Source organism: Eptatretus burgeri, chromosome 1 (genome assembly GCF_056783735.1).
Source record: "Eptatretus burgeri isolate ZD-2024b chromosome 1, Ebu_testis_v1, whole genome shotgun sequence".
In the NCBI taxonomy this organism is placed as follows: Eukaryota; Metazoa; Chordata; class Myxini; order Myxiniformes; family Myxinidae; genus Eptatretus; species Eptatretus burgeri.
In genome coordinates, this window is record NC_140961.1 from 97,544,336 (window position 1) to 97,562,512 (window position 18,177).

The 18,177-nt window shown below is 34.6% G+C and overlaps 1 protein-coding gene and 1 long non-coding RNA gene across 3 annotated transcripts in view; one reads left to right on the forward strand and one right to left on the reverse strand.

Annotated features, from left to right (window-relative positions):
• LOC147035014 (WD repeat-containing protein 1-B-like) overlaps positions 1-18,177 on the forward strand; it is a 67,934-nt gene that overhangs the window by 14,163 nt on the left and 35,594 nt on the right. Inside the window, exons 6-7 of the mRNA XM_085892512.1 lie at positions 4,644-4,721; positions 5,833-5,913. Coding sequence (XP_085748638.1) covers positions 4,644-4,721; positions 5,833-5,913 — 159 coding nt within the window. The remainder of the gene's footprint in view (positions 1-4,643; positions 4,722-5,832; positions 5,914-18,177) is intronic.
• LOC147035015 (uncharacterized) overlaps positions 1,965-18,177 on the reverse strand; it is a 92,508-nt gene continuing 76,295 nt past the window's right edge. For both annotated transcript variants that reach the window (XR_015061034.1, XR_015061033.1), the window contains 2 exons: positions 5,124-5,233; positions 1,965-3,280 (listed from right to left, as the gene is read on the reverse strand). This is a non-coding gene — a long non-coding RNA (uncharacterized LOC147035015). The remainder of the gene's footprint in view (positions 3,281-5,123; positions 5,234-18,177) is intronic.

Below are 18,177 nucleotides of genomic sequence, written 5' to 3' on the forward strand. Positions count from 1 at the left end.
GGCCTTTAAAACCCTCCTCAAATGGTCCTTATGAAGGGGGACAGCCAAATACACACTGTTTTATCTAGGTAGATTACAAAATGTGAGGCAATGCAAACAGAATTGCTTAGAGTTACCATGTAAAACAGGTGGCCACCTAATCAAAGCTATTGATCATTGCAACATGTTGCTCTATGCAAACCTGAATGCCAAGGACTGAAACCTCATGATCAAGGTTTACTAGTTCGTGAAAATATGTCAAAAAGGTCAGATCTCACCATTAACTTAATCTAACAAATCCACATTCCTGGATATTATACTTGCTCGTACTATAATTTCTCGGTAGGGAATTTGGCCGGGGTTCTGACCTACTATTACTTGTTTGTTTGTTTTTCAAAGATAGCTTGGAAAGGTTACATTTATGACCTAAATCCGGATGGGACAGTCAACATTGCACCCTCGTCCAAAAAAATTGCTTCCTTCCCCTTGTGAGCATAGCATCAAGATAGTCCATGGGCCCAGGCCAGAAATTCCACTTGTCAGTACCATCTAAGGAAACCAATCCTAGTTATGATTTTTTAATTGGTATATATATAGATCATATTTTGATGTGATAACCATCGCAGACTGGCTGCTTATTGGTAGTTATCATCTCTGGAATGTACCCACCCTCTGCATAATGAAAGCGAAAAGGCAAACAAATCTGGATATCCTGAGCTGTTATTGAATGATATTACCTTCATGGGATGTGTCAATAGTCCATTGTATGATTTCCCCCCAAAACGTCAATATCTCAGAATGGTAAAATGGTAAAAATGCAAAATACATCCACTAAGCTGCTCTTCTGGAACGGTTATCACATATTGAAATAATCATATAGTCCCTACCAATAACTTAGTAGCCCTAAAGTTTGGTTTCCCAGATGGTACCGATATATGCCTGGGCCCATGGACTAAGACTGCAGTTTAATTGTGATTTGATTCCATCAGTGAACAAATCTAGGAACGGTGAGCATACCACAAACAGAACCATCTTACATCCCATAGAATTCTCCTCAACTACTCATCAAGCTTAACTCCAACATTTGTCACATTCGACTTGCCAATCCATATGCATTTCCTGATATTTCAACAGCTCTTTGCTTTTACACCCTTCACAAAATAATCATTGTTCTTAAAATTTGTTGGATAAACAAAAGTTGCAAAAAATAAGTCAATAAAAAAAGTAAAGTTGGAGATTAAATGGTTACATTGTCTTCACCATTGAAGATTTAAATGGTACATCATGTTATGCAGGCATTAACTGTGTAGCTAGCATCGGAGATCGATTGCTATTGAAACTACGAAGGGAATGTAAAAACTTGTCTTCACGAGGAAAATAGAAATAAAATATGAAGGTAATTCTTCTGTGATTTTGAAATTTTATTTGTAAGTAATGTTTTTCTTGGAGTTTGCAAAATGATTTGTTACATCAGTGAAGAAAAATATAGAATGCATTGGGGTTTGTTTTTTTTTTTGTTAAAATTGTGGCACGTTTTATTTAATTATTATTATTATTCTCTCTCTCTCTCTCTCTCTCTCTCTCTCTCTCTCTCTCTCTCTCTCTCTCTCTCTCTCTCTCTCTCTCTCTCTCTCTCTCTCTCTCTCTCTCTCTCTCTCTCTCTCTTTCTCTCTTTCTCTCTTTCTTTCTTTCTCTCTTTCTCTCTTTCTCTCTTTCTTTCTTTCTCTGTTTCTCTCTTTCTCTCTTTTTCTCTTTCTCTGTTTCTCTCTTTCTCTCTTTCTCTCTTTCTCTCTTTCTCTCTTTCTCTCTTTCTTTTTTTCTTTCTTTCTCTCTTTCTCTCTTTCTCTTTTTTTCTCTTTCTCTCTTTCTCTCTTTCTCTTTTTTTCTCCCTTTCTCTTTTTTTCTCCTTTTTTTCTCCTTTTTTTCTCCTTTTTTTCTCCTTTTTTTCTCCTTTTTTTCTCCTTTTTTTCTCTTTTTTTCTCTCTCTCACACAACTCTGCTAGTTCAATGACTTAGATGGGAGCAGGAATATGGAATTTGTTCGGGGTCTCGGCAATAGCTCGCCTAGTCTTCGTGAAGGACACCGTGGGGTCTTCAGCATGCACCAACTGTTGCCAGCCCCAAAAAACCAATATCTCTCGTCTTAATTTGATTATTATGATTGACCATACAAGGAGGAGACCACCCCTGGTACACTTCGGAAGTAGTGGAGGGGACGACCGACTTTTGAGATCATGGGTAAAACGTCCTGATCCACATTGTCGTGGTGCAGCTGTGAATCAGCTGACTTGATTTATTCAGTTGGTGATGAATGGATTAGGGTGACCAGGAGAGGAAAGTCTCAACTGCCTGGCTAATAATGAGCAAAACTGAACTATGATGATGAAACAATATAGCCAGCACCAAGATTAGAGCCCCTGCTTATACAAATCTGCCATCTCGTCCGAGGGACCTCCAAAGCCTAGAGCAACATGACACTCCAGCTCCAAATCCAAATGTGGAGGAACTCAAGGAGGAAGCCCAAATTGAAGGGCTGTAGCTGATATACCCAAGGATGGAAGGGTGCTATTAATGAGCAAAACCAAGATAGGAATCAGCTCATGTAATGCTATGACTGTGCATCAGCAAGGAAACCTTGAAATTCTATGAAACTAGATGCATAAATTCAAATTGGAAATACTGGGAATTGCTGAAACATGCTGGACAGATGATGGCAAATTCATCATAGAAGGCCATAACATTCTGTGTTCAGGTAATGTTTCATTATATGGAGCTGGAGTTGCACTAATCCTTAATAAACACACACAGAAATCACTTCTGGGATGAGATAAAACCTGGTTACTCCAAGACTGATCAACATTTGATCAATTATTCACACCAAGACAAATAATACAAGCTGTTATATCTTACAGCTTGGCTCTGATACGAGCCTCGACCAAGTATTCAAAAAAAATTAATAAACAGAAAAATACCTGGAAATGAACAAGGATGCATATTGATGGAGGGCACTTAAATTATTCAGCTTCCCTATTAAGATGACCAAGCTACTTCAGGCACTATACAGCAAGTCAAATGGCACAGTAATACGAATGGCGATCTGACGGACTGGCTATCATCCAAGCTATTCAACTTGTTGCTTGAATTCTTAATTCTACATGCAATACCTGATATGCTGCAAGGAGTTAACATCCAAGGAAAGGTTATATCAAGCCTTTGATTTGCAGACGGCATGGTCTTGCGAACAGAGATGGCAGAAGACTTGTGAATCCTTGTAGATTGTGTTTACAGTAGCAGTCGTGATCTGGGCATGAAAATATCACAAAAACACACACAAGCCATCAGTCGGCCACCAAGCCACCCAAATCAAGAAACGATATAAACAACATAGTTTTAAAGCAAGCTCGGGAATTTACTCATTTGGGGGGTTCCATATCACAGGATCGAACATGCACCAAAGACATCAAACATAAAATTGGGAAAGCACTGGGAGCATTTCAGCGGCGACAAGGCATTTGGACGGCAAAAGTTATAAAATGTGACGCCAAAGTTGAACTGCATAGAGTCCTGATTCTCACAATCTTGATGTACGGGTCAGAAAACAAGAAGATGAACATCGACTCCTTGTTTTTGAAATGGTATGCCTAAGAAAAATAATGGGAGTAACTCGGCTGGTCAAAATAAGGAATACCCATGGAGTAAAACGCACAACAATAGAGTATACCACAAAGAAGGCTTAGATTCTTTGGGCACATTCAAAGGATGCTCCAGAACAATGCCTGGTGTTGGCTTAATGATTCGGGTGGTGGGCTTTTGGATCCTTGGGTCCTGAGTTCAAATCCCGCTCAGCTGTTAAATTAATACCAGGTGGGGTTAACTCGGCCTGTCATCCTTCTGAGGTCGACAAAATGAGTACCAGCATGCTGGTTTTCTGTGGCGGAGTGGCAACCTGTCCAGGATTGTGCTCAGTAGCCAAGGAGAATGCTTAAGCCGCACCAATGCTCTGCACAGAGTATGGTCCCGATCTCTTCCTCCTCCTCCTCCAGAACAGACTTCCATAAATCCTCAAAGAAGGAAGATAAATGACACCACACCAAGAGGAAGACCCCCAAAAAAGTGAATGGACTGCATCGAGGCAGATTGTAGCGCCAGCGAAATAATGTCACTAGCGAAAGCATGAACATTGGCTCAAGATCGAAGTCTGTGGTGACTGATCATCATTATGGGACAGATGGCAGGACAGGGCGCAACAGCACCTGTGTCAACGCTTTAACTAACAAACTATTTCCAGCAGACGGGATGTCCGTTCAACATTCATCTGAGGAACAACACGCACATTGATGCTTGTGAAACACTGGGATGAGAGTTTATCACTAGGTCTGGATTGAAACCCAGGCTAGACAGTTCAAAGGCGAGTGCACATACCTCGAATGTCTGAGCTATCCTGCAAGGCCATAATGGAAAGTGGGTATGCTATGTTTATAAACTTTTGGAAAATGTTATGTCAGACTTGAAACTTGAACATCACGGCCAACTCGAAGGTTCTAAGGGGCCAGTTCAATTGAGTTCAACAGTTTGTTTATATCCTGGTGTTGGACTAGTATCTGAGATCATTTGGTATACAAGTTATTCTGGCTGTTACCATGTTCTGTGTTTTTAATCCCCAGAACCATACCCGTTTTGTGAACTGTGTTCGCTTTTCACCAGATGGCAGTCATCTTGCTACTGCAAGTGCTGATGGTAAGGTACGTCAAAAATACTTACTCGGCCAATTCAAGGTTATTCATTAAGATTAGAGAAATAAACTCGAACTTGAAACACTGAAGCATGTTGCTCTTCATTTTACCACTCTATATGATTTGTGCATTATACACTATCCCACAATAACTCATGAGACACTCAATACCAGTCGGGAGAATTACCCATTCGTGCCAGATTTCAATAATTTGTGACTATCAACAGTCACTGTATAAATAGTAAAGGAATGGTCTTATAGTTCAATTTCATAGCATCATAACCTAGCAGAGGAGTTCCAATGAGGAAGGATGATTGTCTGCATAAGTGGGCACCTCCATCAGGACAATTTCAATCATAGCCATCTCAAAGTCAATTGTGGTGAACGTTGTCGTGAAGAACGGTATTCCTACCATGGTGGCAAGAACAATCTCCAGCATAACCAGCAACGCCGACGAACCAGCAACGTGAAGATGACATAAGAAATGAAGAGCAAATGTGGCCTGCACTCAGCTATTGATGTCTGCAAAAAGAAAAAGAAATATGTGAAGGCTTGGATGCAAAAAGCTGCTGTGTGTGTGTGTGTGTGTGTGTGTGTGTGTGTGTGTGTGTGTGTGTGTGTGTGTGTGTGTGTGTGTGTGTGTGTGTGTGTGTGTGTGTGTGTGTGTGTGTGTGTGTGTGTGTGTGTGTGTGTGTGTGTGTAATAATAATAATAAATGTGTGATGTATCTTAGGCTATAGAGATTTGCACTCGTTCCATGTCACCACCACTGGGAGAGCCAAGAAGTGACAATTCCACCAGAAGTCGGTTGACAGAGCATTTATGTTAAAAATAATTAAATAATTTAAATCCTGATTGCAACTTCATTACTTGTGCTGTTCCACTGAATTGGATTTAAATGGTTTATTGATGCATATATACTCATTGATTTACTCGTCTTCTTTTTTAATGTTGAAAATGAATGCCATTCAAGGTAGAAATATTGATTTGCCTTAATGATTTTTTTTTTTCAATAATGAAAACCATGAAAGTGAGATGCATGAAATCCAAACCATTTTTTTCCAAATGCCTTTGTAATACCTTAACCCTCATCTTTGCTTTTTCATCCTCTAATCTGCCAGATAATTATTTATGATGGAAAGACTGGTGAAAAGGTGTGTGGCCTGGGAGGGGATAAAGCCCACAATGGGGGAATATATGCGGTAAGTCTGCCTTGTAACACTGCAGTACAGTTTGTATGGGTGTTTTTGCAGAACTCCAAGAAACGTCTTTGTTACCGTGTCTCACTCTAAAATGAGGAAGTTTATGGAGGCGATAATAATGTGCAAATTCACTTGTATGTCTCGAAGAAAAATGGCTTGATACAAAGTGTGCCAAAATACGAGTCTCGAATAACCTCATCTTGTCCGATAATAATTAACGTTTTGGAGTCTGTAGTTAATGAAGCTGTTTTTGGAATCACTGTCAAAGTTCATCTGCCTATCTGGACTCTTTATTTGGGAAAGATCTGATGTACCAGGCAAAAATAATTTGGATCTTTCTGTGAGGTTTTATTTCACTAAATGTATCTTTCCAAATAAAATATTAACAAATTTTGAAACACTTTACATTAACTATTATGTTGAATTCGAATTTGCTCGTTGGACAAAAGTTTTTAATCTTATATGCAGTATAACTATGAAATACAACTCATCGCTTCGCTGATGGGGATATTAAGAGGGGAGGGAGGTGGGTAGGAAGGAGGGGAGGGTGGGGGAAGGAGGGGTGTGGGAAGGGAAGGCAGCATGAGGGGAGGGTAAGGGAAGGTAGCATGAAGAGAGAGTCCATCAGGACATAGCCACCATCTCGACACGTGCGGAGATAACCACCCTTCGGATACGTGTGGAGATGACCACCATTCGGATATGTGCGGAAATAATCACCGTTCGGATACGTGTGGAGATAACCACCGTTCGGATACGTGTGGAGATGACCACCATTCGGATATGTGCGGAGATAACCACCGTTTGGATACGTGTGGAGATAACCACCATTCGGATACGTGCGGAGAGGACCACCGTTCGGATATGTGCTGTGAAAAACACCGTTCGGATACGTGCCGAGATAACTACCGTGTGGACATTTGCGGAGATAACCACCATTCGGATACGTGCGGATATAACCACCACCCAAACATAACCACCATCCGGGTACGTGTGCAGATAACCACTGTCCAGATATGTGCTGAGATAACCACCATCCAAACACAACCACCATCCAGATACGTTCAGAGACGCAGAGAGGGAGAGGTATGGGAACGGGGCAGGGGTGGGGGGAAGAGGGGAGGAGAGGAGGAGGACTTGGGCAGATGTGACGTCCAGTTTAATGGCACACATATTGATTAAGCACCTTGCTTGTGAAACACCCAGATGAGTTTATAGCTGAGTCGGGATTTGAACCCAGGCTACACAGTTTAGAGTGATCATACTTCCGTCTCGGTTATCCTGCCATGATGTTAATGGAACATTCAATTTGTTTTTCTTTTTTGTAATTATCTATGCCGAAGTGATGATTCGTATAGTGAAAGAATATCATACAAAAATAGGAAATTGCACTTTTTCAGTGAGCCAGCCATCACCCGAGAGACCACAGAACAATGCGGGGTAATGCAGGCGAGTGCCTCCTGAACATTGTTCAAGTCGATTGACATACAGTAGTCAGTGACAGTGCAAATATTGCAGAGCACTCGCCAAGTGTCTTAAGCACTCCAACAAAACAGATGACTAGGAACAGCTTGATTGGCAAGCGATAGCAATCTCTGAGCCATCATAGTAGGGTAAGAATACTGATTCTGGCTCACTTTTCCCCATGTAAATGAATGGGGGATTTTCAGCGATTCCCTTTTTTTTCCCTAAAAATAAACCCCCTTTTTATCCCAAGGTATATTTATTTGTCTCCCCTTTTAACTTGGAGGTTGAACCTCATTGAATTGAACACCTGGGGGTTGAACAGCTCACTCATTGAACCTATAAAGATTTGTTCATTCTCAAATTCCTTCAATAGTTTAATTTTCTTTGCACAATAATCCCCATCTAAAATATTGACAAACAAAACATTTGAATCTTTATATTTTTTAAGATACCCCATTTGTGCCATTACGAAATGAGAAACTTCTCTTAATGCTCTCATCTGGCCACCTCCTGAGCCACATATCATTTTGAGATTATAGTAAATTGTTTTTTCATTGTTCAATTGATAACCATCAAAGTTTTCAGTCCATTCAAGGATATTCATTTTTTCTTTACATTCTCTAACTTACTAGTTTTTAAATTAATTCGCTTATTTGTTTTATTTACCTTTGTTTTAGTTATTTTTTCAATAAGACTTATTTGATATTTTTCACATTCATTATGTTTTCCATTTATATACCAAGACTGAGATTTTCTCCACTCTTTAGTTTGATTAATACTTGGTTTAACCATTTATATATTGTGAAAAAACGCGGCGGTAGCCCTTAAAAACCCTAACCCATCTTCCCATCGTTAAAACACAATCTATTCTATTCACTCTATCATACAATATCCATATGGAACACAATCTATTCCATTATCTAAAATAAATCTCTTATCATCAAAGGCTCCTAATGCCTTTTTATTTACTTCTTCACTATATATGTTATGTTTATAACTTCTTATTGTATTCATTTTCCTATATTCTTCTTTCTTATTCATCAAACAATTATAATATTTTCTAAAAGTTATTGATTTCTTTATTACATATTTCTTTATTCCCTTTAACCTCTTATCAATCTGTTCACCATACTTATAAGCATATGCCTTTGCTCTCAATCCAATAAACTCACTCATTACTTTTCCACCCAACTCATCCTTAAACTTACCAATAACCTTTTCATTCTTTTTGGAAAATAACTCACTCTTCTTGCTGAAATTACTTGTATCATATACTCCAATATTTTTCTTCATATCTTCATAAACATCATCAGTTTTTATATCTAGGATAAAACTATCAGTGTCCATATACAACAATGAAACATTTTCACCATACTCTTTCTTTAAGTCATTATACAAATAATCATGCATCAATATCTTTGATAAATCAAGAACTGCTGTTCCAATATAAATTGGTTTATCCATTACAATACTTTCCTTTTTCATATGAATTGCAGAAAAGTTCTCTGAAAAAACCTCTTCTCTCTCAAAACTTGGTTTATTTATCAATCTCGAAGCTTCTTTCCAAGATGTTGCGAATCTAATGTTTTGCCTGTTTCTAACATTTTCCATAGTCTTTCCAAATACAGCATTATTCATTAATTTATAAAAGTCCCCTTCAAATTTTACTTTTGTATTTGCTCTCATATCTGTATTGAATTGAATATACTTTTTCACCCAAGGACTTTGTTTAAATTTTAAAACTCTATGAATTTTAGCTACTCTCAATCCTTCTCTCAAAAACTGTTTTAAGCTTCTCTGATGTAAAACATATCCCTCTTTATCATAGAATGTTGTTAATAACTTTTCTGTTGATTTGCCTTTAATATTAAAACTTTTATGATAATCACTGAACCATTCTTTCTTTGGGGTTTCTTTCTCACATGCAAAAGGAAGGTCTTTATGCTTATTATGAAGAACACTCGGGTACCTCAAATCAACTTCAAAATAATAACCTTCTTCTTCGTCATTCAATTCCTCTTGAGAAGAAATAACAATATTCATCAAAGCCTTTTCATAATCCTTTTCTTCCACCCACTCTAATTTACCATAAGGTAGAGATTGAGACATTGCCCATCCATACAAATTATTAGCATCAAAATACATCAAATAATTACTATCTTTTTCACTATCATAATTTGGGAGATATTTATTATTTGCTTTCGCATATCTTTTTGAACATACTTGTGATATTCCACCTCTCTTGGACTTCTCAATCATCAAAAGCATATCAACATCACTGATTAAATCTATATCTTGTTTTGTCATTTTCAACATTGCACTCCAAGCTAAACCAGGAGCTGTGAAATAGTGGGCAGGGTCTAATCCATAACAATTTTTATTATGACAGAGTGTTCTAAAAGCCTCAAACACATCAGCTAACAATAAAACATCTGTTTTTAGATATAAATCATGATATTCTCCAAGGTTCTTTATCTTAAATATTTTCCATATTTCTTGTGCGTGTTTATATTCCTTATCACTTATCTCTTCTTCATAAAGGTTATTATAGAAACTTTATTTTGAAGGAAGTTGTGTTTCTTTAAATCTCATAAATGAATCCATATAATCATAAGGATAAATTCCCTTACTTGTAAGAATTTTCTCTTTACTTTGAATTTCATTCCTTGTTTGAATTTCCTCTCTCGTAAGAATTCCTTCTTCAATCAGAATTTCATCTTTAATCTGAATTTCCTCTTTAGTTAGAATTTCATTCATTGTTCGAATTTTCTTTATAATTAGAATTTCATCTTCAGTTAGAATTTCTTCATTAATTAGAGTTTCCTCTTTACTTTGAATTCTCTCTTTAATCTGAATTTCCTCTTTAGTGAGAATTTCCTCTTTTGGAAAGAATGAATTAAGATTTGGAAAAGAGTCCGTGGAGCTTAGTTTTGATGCGAGGTAGGCTAGTGGTGTTCCCATAAACTTGTAAGAATCTAGAAACCTAATACAAGTTAAAGGTTTTGTGAATATCATTTTTGAAAATGAAATATACTTTTGACTTGTGTTTGTTATGGCAGAAATATTCCCTGGTGTTTTTGAAAGTTCATTTATAAATAGATGTGTATCATAGTTGGCGCTGTTGTGAAGAAAGACTGGAATAAAAGAAGGTAATTTATAATTAAGATTACAACAGGAATGAGCGGGACCTCTATATTTACCAGTAAGATGACAATGGTCTCTAACTTTAGACTCCTTAATTTCCCCCTCACAAATATGACAGATATTGTTCATTCTAAATTCTAATTTTTCTTCTTTGGTTAATTTCATCGGTTCATTTGTTTCTTTCATTAATTTAGTGAGTCTAATACAATCCTTTTCTAATCGTTTTACAAACTCTTGTGAAGCATTTTTTCCACGATAATGTTCAAGTTTGTTATACTTTTCTCCAACAGATGATTTGATATAATAACAGAAACCACAAGGAATATGTTTTTGATATTTATTTGTATATGGTTCTTTTGGATTAGGAGAAGCAGTATTTATCTTTTTAAGGATACATTCAAAATCAGCGTATATCACAAATGGGTGCATGATAGATTTATTATAATCTTCAAAATAAATCTTTTCACCAGGTTTAGGCATTGTAATTACAGCTGATTTATGATTACTACAATATTTTGAATGTTGTTCTAATCGTTCTTTTGTATGAAATGAATTAAGACATCGCTTACAAGGATATATTTTGTTTGCTGTTCTGAATACCTGAGAAGAGATTAATCTTGATAAATTATTGATGTATGTGTAATGTGAATTCTTTCCAACACTAAAATATAAAAGGTCAATGTGTTTCTTCATTTTTATAGTTGTTTGAAATTTTTAATATTTGAACTTTGTTTGTATCCGTTAATCCATATACATTAATAGAAAGATTATTCTTTTTCTCAAATTTAGGAATATCTGTTAGTGGCATTGGGAATTTAAAATCTTTAATGTCCAAGGTATTCTCATATTTCATATATTGTTTTACTCTTTCTGAATTACATTTTGGTGGATGAAAGTGAGCAAGAACAGACCAGAGAAAACATTTATTATCATTGTTCTTAATATTAACAACTGCCTTCTTTCGTTTTATTTCTTTTGGTAATTCAATATAAGAAGAAGCTTTAAGAGGGTTTGATTTTAGAATGTGTATATCTAAAAAGATGATTTTTTTAAATATTGAATCCACTTCCTACCACTGTATTATCAACATCCTCCTCTTGTCTTGATAGTTCTTCATAAACCCCACTATTCAAAAAATCTTGAAATGATGTTATAAAATGAAGACCTGTTCTCATATAAGGAGTATGTTCTTCATCTTGTCTTTTCATATTCATTTTCACTCCCATATAAAACTTTAAAGTTTTCATTTCTTTTAATGTCTTTTTAATAAATTTTTCAACATCGGGTTTCACTATTTCAATTTATTCAGCTATTGATGATGGACCGGGTTCTCCAAATTGAAAAATCCTTATTTTTATATGCCCTTTAAATGCCCCATCAGTGTTTTTAATATAATAGTCTCCCTTTACTTTAAACTCATTTTTCTTGTGTTTTTGTGATTGAAGATGTTTATTATAACTACTCTTCAAAACATCCTTTGAACAGATATCACAATGTTTTCTTTCCAACTCAAGAGGAGATATTTGATGAAATAGATTAAATGTGTGTTTGTTGGTTCGGAGGTGTTTTCTATAATGTTTATATTCGTGATTACAAACATCGCAGTACGTTGTATTCACCATATTTATAGAATAAAACTTTGCTTAAACTAAAATTTTCTTGATGAAAATTTCGTTTAATTTATAGGTGAATCTGTGCTTAAAAACATTTTATCCTCCAACTTTTTCACTTAATAAATACAATGTTTCAAGACACAAAAGACAAGTTTCAATCAATCTCTTCATTTGTTAAAGATGCTGAGAAATATGTCAAGGATGTAAAATTGAACAAAGATAAATATAACAACTATTGGATAAAAACTATTATGGTAAATAATATGAGTTCTTCAATTTCCTTCAGTGGAAGGGCTTTTAGTATACCTGGTAGAACATCAATTAAAGTATCTCTAACAAAAGTTTCTCCTCTCCTTCTAGTAATATATTCAAAACTAGAAAAAGCAATGAAACAAGAAAAAGTATCAAAGAACAAAAACCTTATGGATGAAGCTTTAGAAAGAAAAGATAAGACCATCTGTAATATGCAAGGAGAAATTTGTATTTTTTTCAACAACCCTAAAGATGTAAATCCTGATGAAATAAAGGATGTTAATATATCAGGTGAAATGACATTTCGTTCAATAGTAGTTAACGATAATTTTAAAATTACCTTTAATATAAAAAATGTTGTCGTTGAATCTGATAATGAAAAAAAGTATATCGATATCGATGGTAATATACAACTGAAAGTATAGATGAATTTCAGTTTAAGTAAAGTTTTACTTTATAAATATGCTAGACTTTCCTGATTCTCCATATGACAAATTTGAGAATTGTCCTGCGTGTGAAAGACGGGGATTAAACACAGAGTCAAAAGCCTATAAACAATGTATATTCTGTGATTATCTTCTAATTAATGATAATAAAAAATATAAAAAGGAAAATAATTCTTTTAGATTTACACCAAAAATGAATTACTTTACAAGATTGATTAGAGAAATGAATGTAAAGTATGAGGGTGATAACACACCTTTCCTTACAAGGGAAGAAACTGAACGTATAAGAGAAATGTTCAAAGGATTGTTGTTGTATATTATTCATGGATGTAATTTTCAGGGAAATATCAACACAAGATATTGTATAAATAAAATAATGGATTATCTTGAAATTAAACCTGAACTTAGGATAAAATATAGAGTTTCTAAAAAAGCCAATAATAAATTAAATAACCTGTTTTTCAAATATATAAATGAATGATTTTTTACCTATTTGGGAAAATAAGATAAAATTTAACAACCATAAAAATCTCCCAAATTCATTAAGATGTCTCATAGTTGGTTCAAGTGGATGTGGAAAAACCTGCTTACTTTTAAAAATGCTCCTCACTCCCAACTTTTTAGATTATGATAATTTAATAATTTTCACAAAGTCGAAGTTTTCAACCAGAGTATCAACTACTCTCACAAGGTTTTAATGCTGGTCTTCAAAAAGAAGATATAATCGGTTTATTTAAACGTCAAAAAAACCTAAATGATTATAACATTGAAGATATAATTCAACTATTTTGTGATACACAGAGATGTAAAAAGAAATCAAATCCTATAACTTGTATTCTTAGTGATAATACGGATGATATACCGTCTCCCCAAGATTTGGATAAATCAAAAAAGAACCTCGTTATCTTTGATGATTGTGTTAATGAGAGAAACCAAACGGTAATGGACAGCTACTACACAAGAGGGAGACATTCTTGTTGTAATTGTATTTATCTTAGTCAATCGTACTTTCAACTTCCTCGTCGTTCCATCAGAAACAATGCTAATACTTTTATTTTATTCAAGTTAAATTCAATAGATATCAATAATTTTTGGAGAGATAATTGTTCTACATTATGTAGTAAAAAGAAATTTGAGGATTACATGAAGCACACGACTGAAAAATATAAATATATTGTTGTGAAACAAGATGAGATATTAAGGGATATATTTTTTGTTTTATAAACAATTACATATATAAATGACAACTATTATTATAAATCTTGTGGGTAAATCTGCTTCTGGAAAAAACTTTCATAAATCAAGGTTCTTGTGTAGTACAAATGAGAATATTGTAAATTTACTTAAAAAAACACCCCGTGATACGCATTGTATCAACAACAACTAGAGCAATAAGACCTGGAGAAGTAAAAGGTGAAGATTATCACTATATTTCAGTGGAGGAACATATGCGATTGAGGAATGAAGGACAAATATTTGAGGAGGTTTCTCTTGGTACAACAAAATATTCACATTGTAAGAGTGAGTTAAGGAAACTAAAATCTGGTGGTGTTGGGATATTAGAAACTAATCCAGAAGGAACGAGACAAATTATTAAATATCTTAGCGGAGTGAAGATTTTATCATTCGGTTTTGATGTTGATGAAGAAACTCAACGCAAACGTATGAAAAGCAGAGATGCAAGTATTAGTGAAGAAGAAATTACAACTCGCATTAATGTTAATAAAGAATTTGATGAAATATTTAAAGAAAAGGATTTATTTGAACACATCTACTTGAATGATGAAGAAAAGGAAAATTTCCCTGTTAATCTTTACAATTCATTAAATGATATTTTACAATAAATAAATGGATACAAAAGAAAGAGCAAGAAGATTTAAGGAACATCAAGAGTTGGTTTCAAAAGTTGTAAAACAACAGGAAGACATAAAGAAGAAACGCAGACAGAAACTAACGGGCGAAGAAGCATTTGAAAGAAAACAAGAGAAATTTTTTAAACCACTTTTAAAAACTTCCCAAGAAAAAATGAAAGATGTTTCCACAGTTCCCACAGTAGAATATACTCCCAGAAAGCTTCAAATGTTAAAAGATTTCAGTCAAATGACGGAGGAAGAATTAGAGCATTTAGGAGAATTAGAATATGATGATGAAGGTTTATTTCAACAACTGGAAGAGATTAATCAACCCCTGATTATATTGTGAATGCTGTTCAAAACAATGAATATTCAGCGGATTCAAAAACCAAAGCAGGACTCATTCCAACAGAACAACCAGCAATATTTCATCTTGTTCAAGAAAAGGTATTGATATTTAATGATGAATTAAGGTTCTTAAGTTCTGCTCAACCACCTGTTAAACTAACTCCGAGATTAATGTTTCTTCTCACAAAAGATGGAAGACAAGGTTCAACTGTGAGGGATGAATCAAAGTATATTGATAAACCATTGGATATGGAAAATAATGATGATAGAGTATATATTGATTTGCTGAACACTCTAAATTATAAGGTTATTCTTTCTGGTAAAAGTAGGAAGAATGAGAAGGAGAAACACATTATTCAGGCTTTAAGTATCCTTGGTTCAGGTATTAGTTTTCTTTCAAATGACCCATCGCAATTAGTTAATAGACTGTTATTGTTGTTAGGCAGTAAGAAGGCTGGAAATAACAATTGTTTTAATGAAGCATCAGCCATTTTAGACCAGTTGATGAACATGAAAATAATTAATAAATCTCAATATAAAGACATTTTATCTCATATTAAATAAGATGAGAAGCACAATCCTGAGTTTTAATTTCACAACAAGCGACCACACATCTTCATTCCCATACCCACTACAACTTGACACAACAAAAGAATATGAGGCATCTTTATTGTCCATGGAAACTTATAATACCTTATTTAATATAACCGAGAAAAATGACAAGTTTAGTTATAATCCGGGAAGTGGATACAAAATGATAACAGTCTCACCCGGAGCATACGAGATTTCTCAAATATCTTCCGAAATTGCTCGTCTTATGAAAGAACAAGGTGATGAACCAAAAAATATTGTTATAAACATTCAAAAACATACTTCAAAATCAACGATTAAAGTTAAAAATAACTACAAGGTTGATTTCACAATTGATAATTCATTTAGAGAGTTATTAGGTTTCTCCTCAAAAAAGATTGAAACTAATGGGACGTTTTACAGTGATAATGTCATTCAAATATCCTCAGGAATAAATTCGGTGTTAATTCACTGTGATTTGATTGATGGTGCTTATAATGATGGAAAAAAAACAAATACAATATTTTCATTCAGCGCATACTCAACCCCAATTGGTTATAAATTCAATATGGAACCTAAAAATTTGGTTTATCTACCTGTGTCAGGAAAAACCATACACAGAGTAAATTTTAGGATAACCGACCAAGATAATCGTGTGATTTCTTTTAATGGAGAAGTTATATCCATCAGAATTCACCTACGTGAAGTTTTTCAATAAATAAATACGATGGTTATTGTGAGGAAACACGAGTTGGGAAAATATAAAATAATTACAGGGGATGGGATGTTCCTTTCCCCGTACTACAAGGGTGAAGGTATGTATCTTGGTAGAGGATACTATAAACCTAAGAGACAAAGGGGTGTCGGACATCAATTTAGAGGAGATGGGATAATTGATACTCTCATGGGTATTGGTTCAACTATTCTTAAACATAAAGACCTAATTGGTTCAACTGCTTCTGCTGTGGGAAATGTAGCAGGTGCTGTAAAGAGTATAAAAGATGCTCAGAAGGAATCTCATAAATTACAAGCAATAAAAGAAATTAATAAAGGCAAAACTCAGTTGTCCCCCCAAGAACGACAGAAAATAATTCAAATACTTGGATCAGGGTTTCAAAAGTTTTAACATCTTTTTTCCTAAATAAATACAAGTATGGAAGCAATTGATAGTATCTATGATTTGGATGATACTATTATTATCTCAAACTCCACTAAAAAAGAAGATTACTTCAAGGTAAATGCAATAACTGGAACAGACTGGAATACAAATGGTACAAAAAGTTTTGAAATAAATAATCAACAAACCTATTTGAATCTCTCCGAAAGTTTCTTGTTGTGTAAATTTAAATTCACTAAGGCTGGGAATAACACAAACGCTACACTTGTAAATGATTTCTTCTGGAAAATGTTTGATAGTGTGCGATTGTATATTGGAACACAAGAAGTTGAAGCGGTTGATTATGTCTCTGCTGTATCTGAAAAGATGAAATTTACACTCTATACATTCAGTGATAGAATGGGAAAGGGGTATGTCGAAGGTTTTATTCCTGATATGTCAACGGGAACAAACACAGACCCTGGATATATTCAAAGGAAAGGAATGTATAATGATGATACAAAAGCAGAAAATAGTTTTACTGTGGCAGTTCCTCTTAAAGGTATATTTGGATTTTGTGATTATGATAAAGTTCTGTATGGTCTTAAAATTAGATTTCAACTACAAAGGAATGATAATGAAAATAGATTGCTTTTTGGTGTTGGTAGTGCTTTTGGTGAACAGAATAAGTTTGTAATTGAGGAGATGAGTTGGTATATCAGTGAATATACTCCTAATCTTAAAACAGAAGAGATGTTGAATCGAAGACTTAACTCAAAGAAACCACTCAGTGTATCATACCTCAAAAGAAGATGTCAACACGTTAAACTCAATCAAACTACTTACACGTGGAATTTGGGTGTTCTGGAAGGAAAGCCACGATATCTGTGGATGATTTTTAAAAAGCCAGATGGTGATACTGCGACTGATAAGAATAATGCATTGAGTGATAATGCTAAGGTGAAACAACTTCGCGTTTCTCTAGATGGAACATTTTATCCACGAGATAGATTGGAAATTAATTGGGAAAAATGATTTTGCTGAAGCATACAAGTCTTACCAAAAGGTGTGTGAAAGTAATGGAAATAAAGAACCTATTTTGGATATGACAGCATTTAAAAGTTTGTATACAATCTATGCGTTTGACCTGAGCGCTCAAAAGGAAACTATAAAGTCTAATCGAGTGGATACTTCCCTATACATTGAAAGAGGAGAGAGTGAAGAAGTTGATACATATTGTTTGCTTTTGAAAGAAACAGAATTGCAGATTAATACAGATAATGGTGTGATGATTAGTCTCACATAATTTTTTGTTAAATAAATGAGTGGCAAAGTACCAACTGGGGTATATGTTAATCAAATCAATCTTCATAAACTATCATCTTGTGTTCAAAATCAAAAGCCTTGTACGATTAACGTTAATACAATTCAGAGAAAAGGAGCAGTAAGAATTGATGTTTTGCTCACAAGAGAAC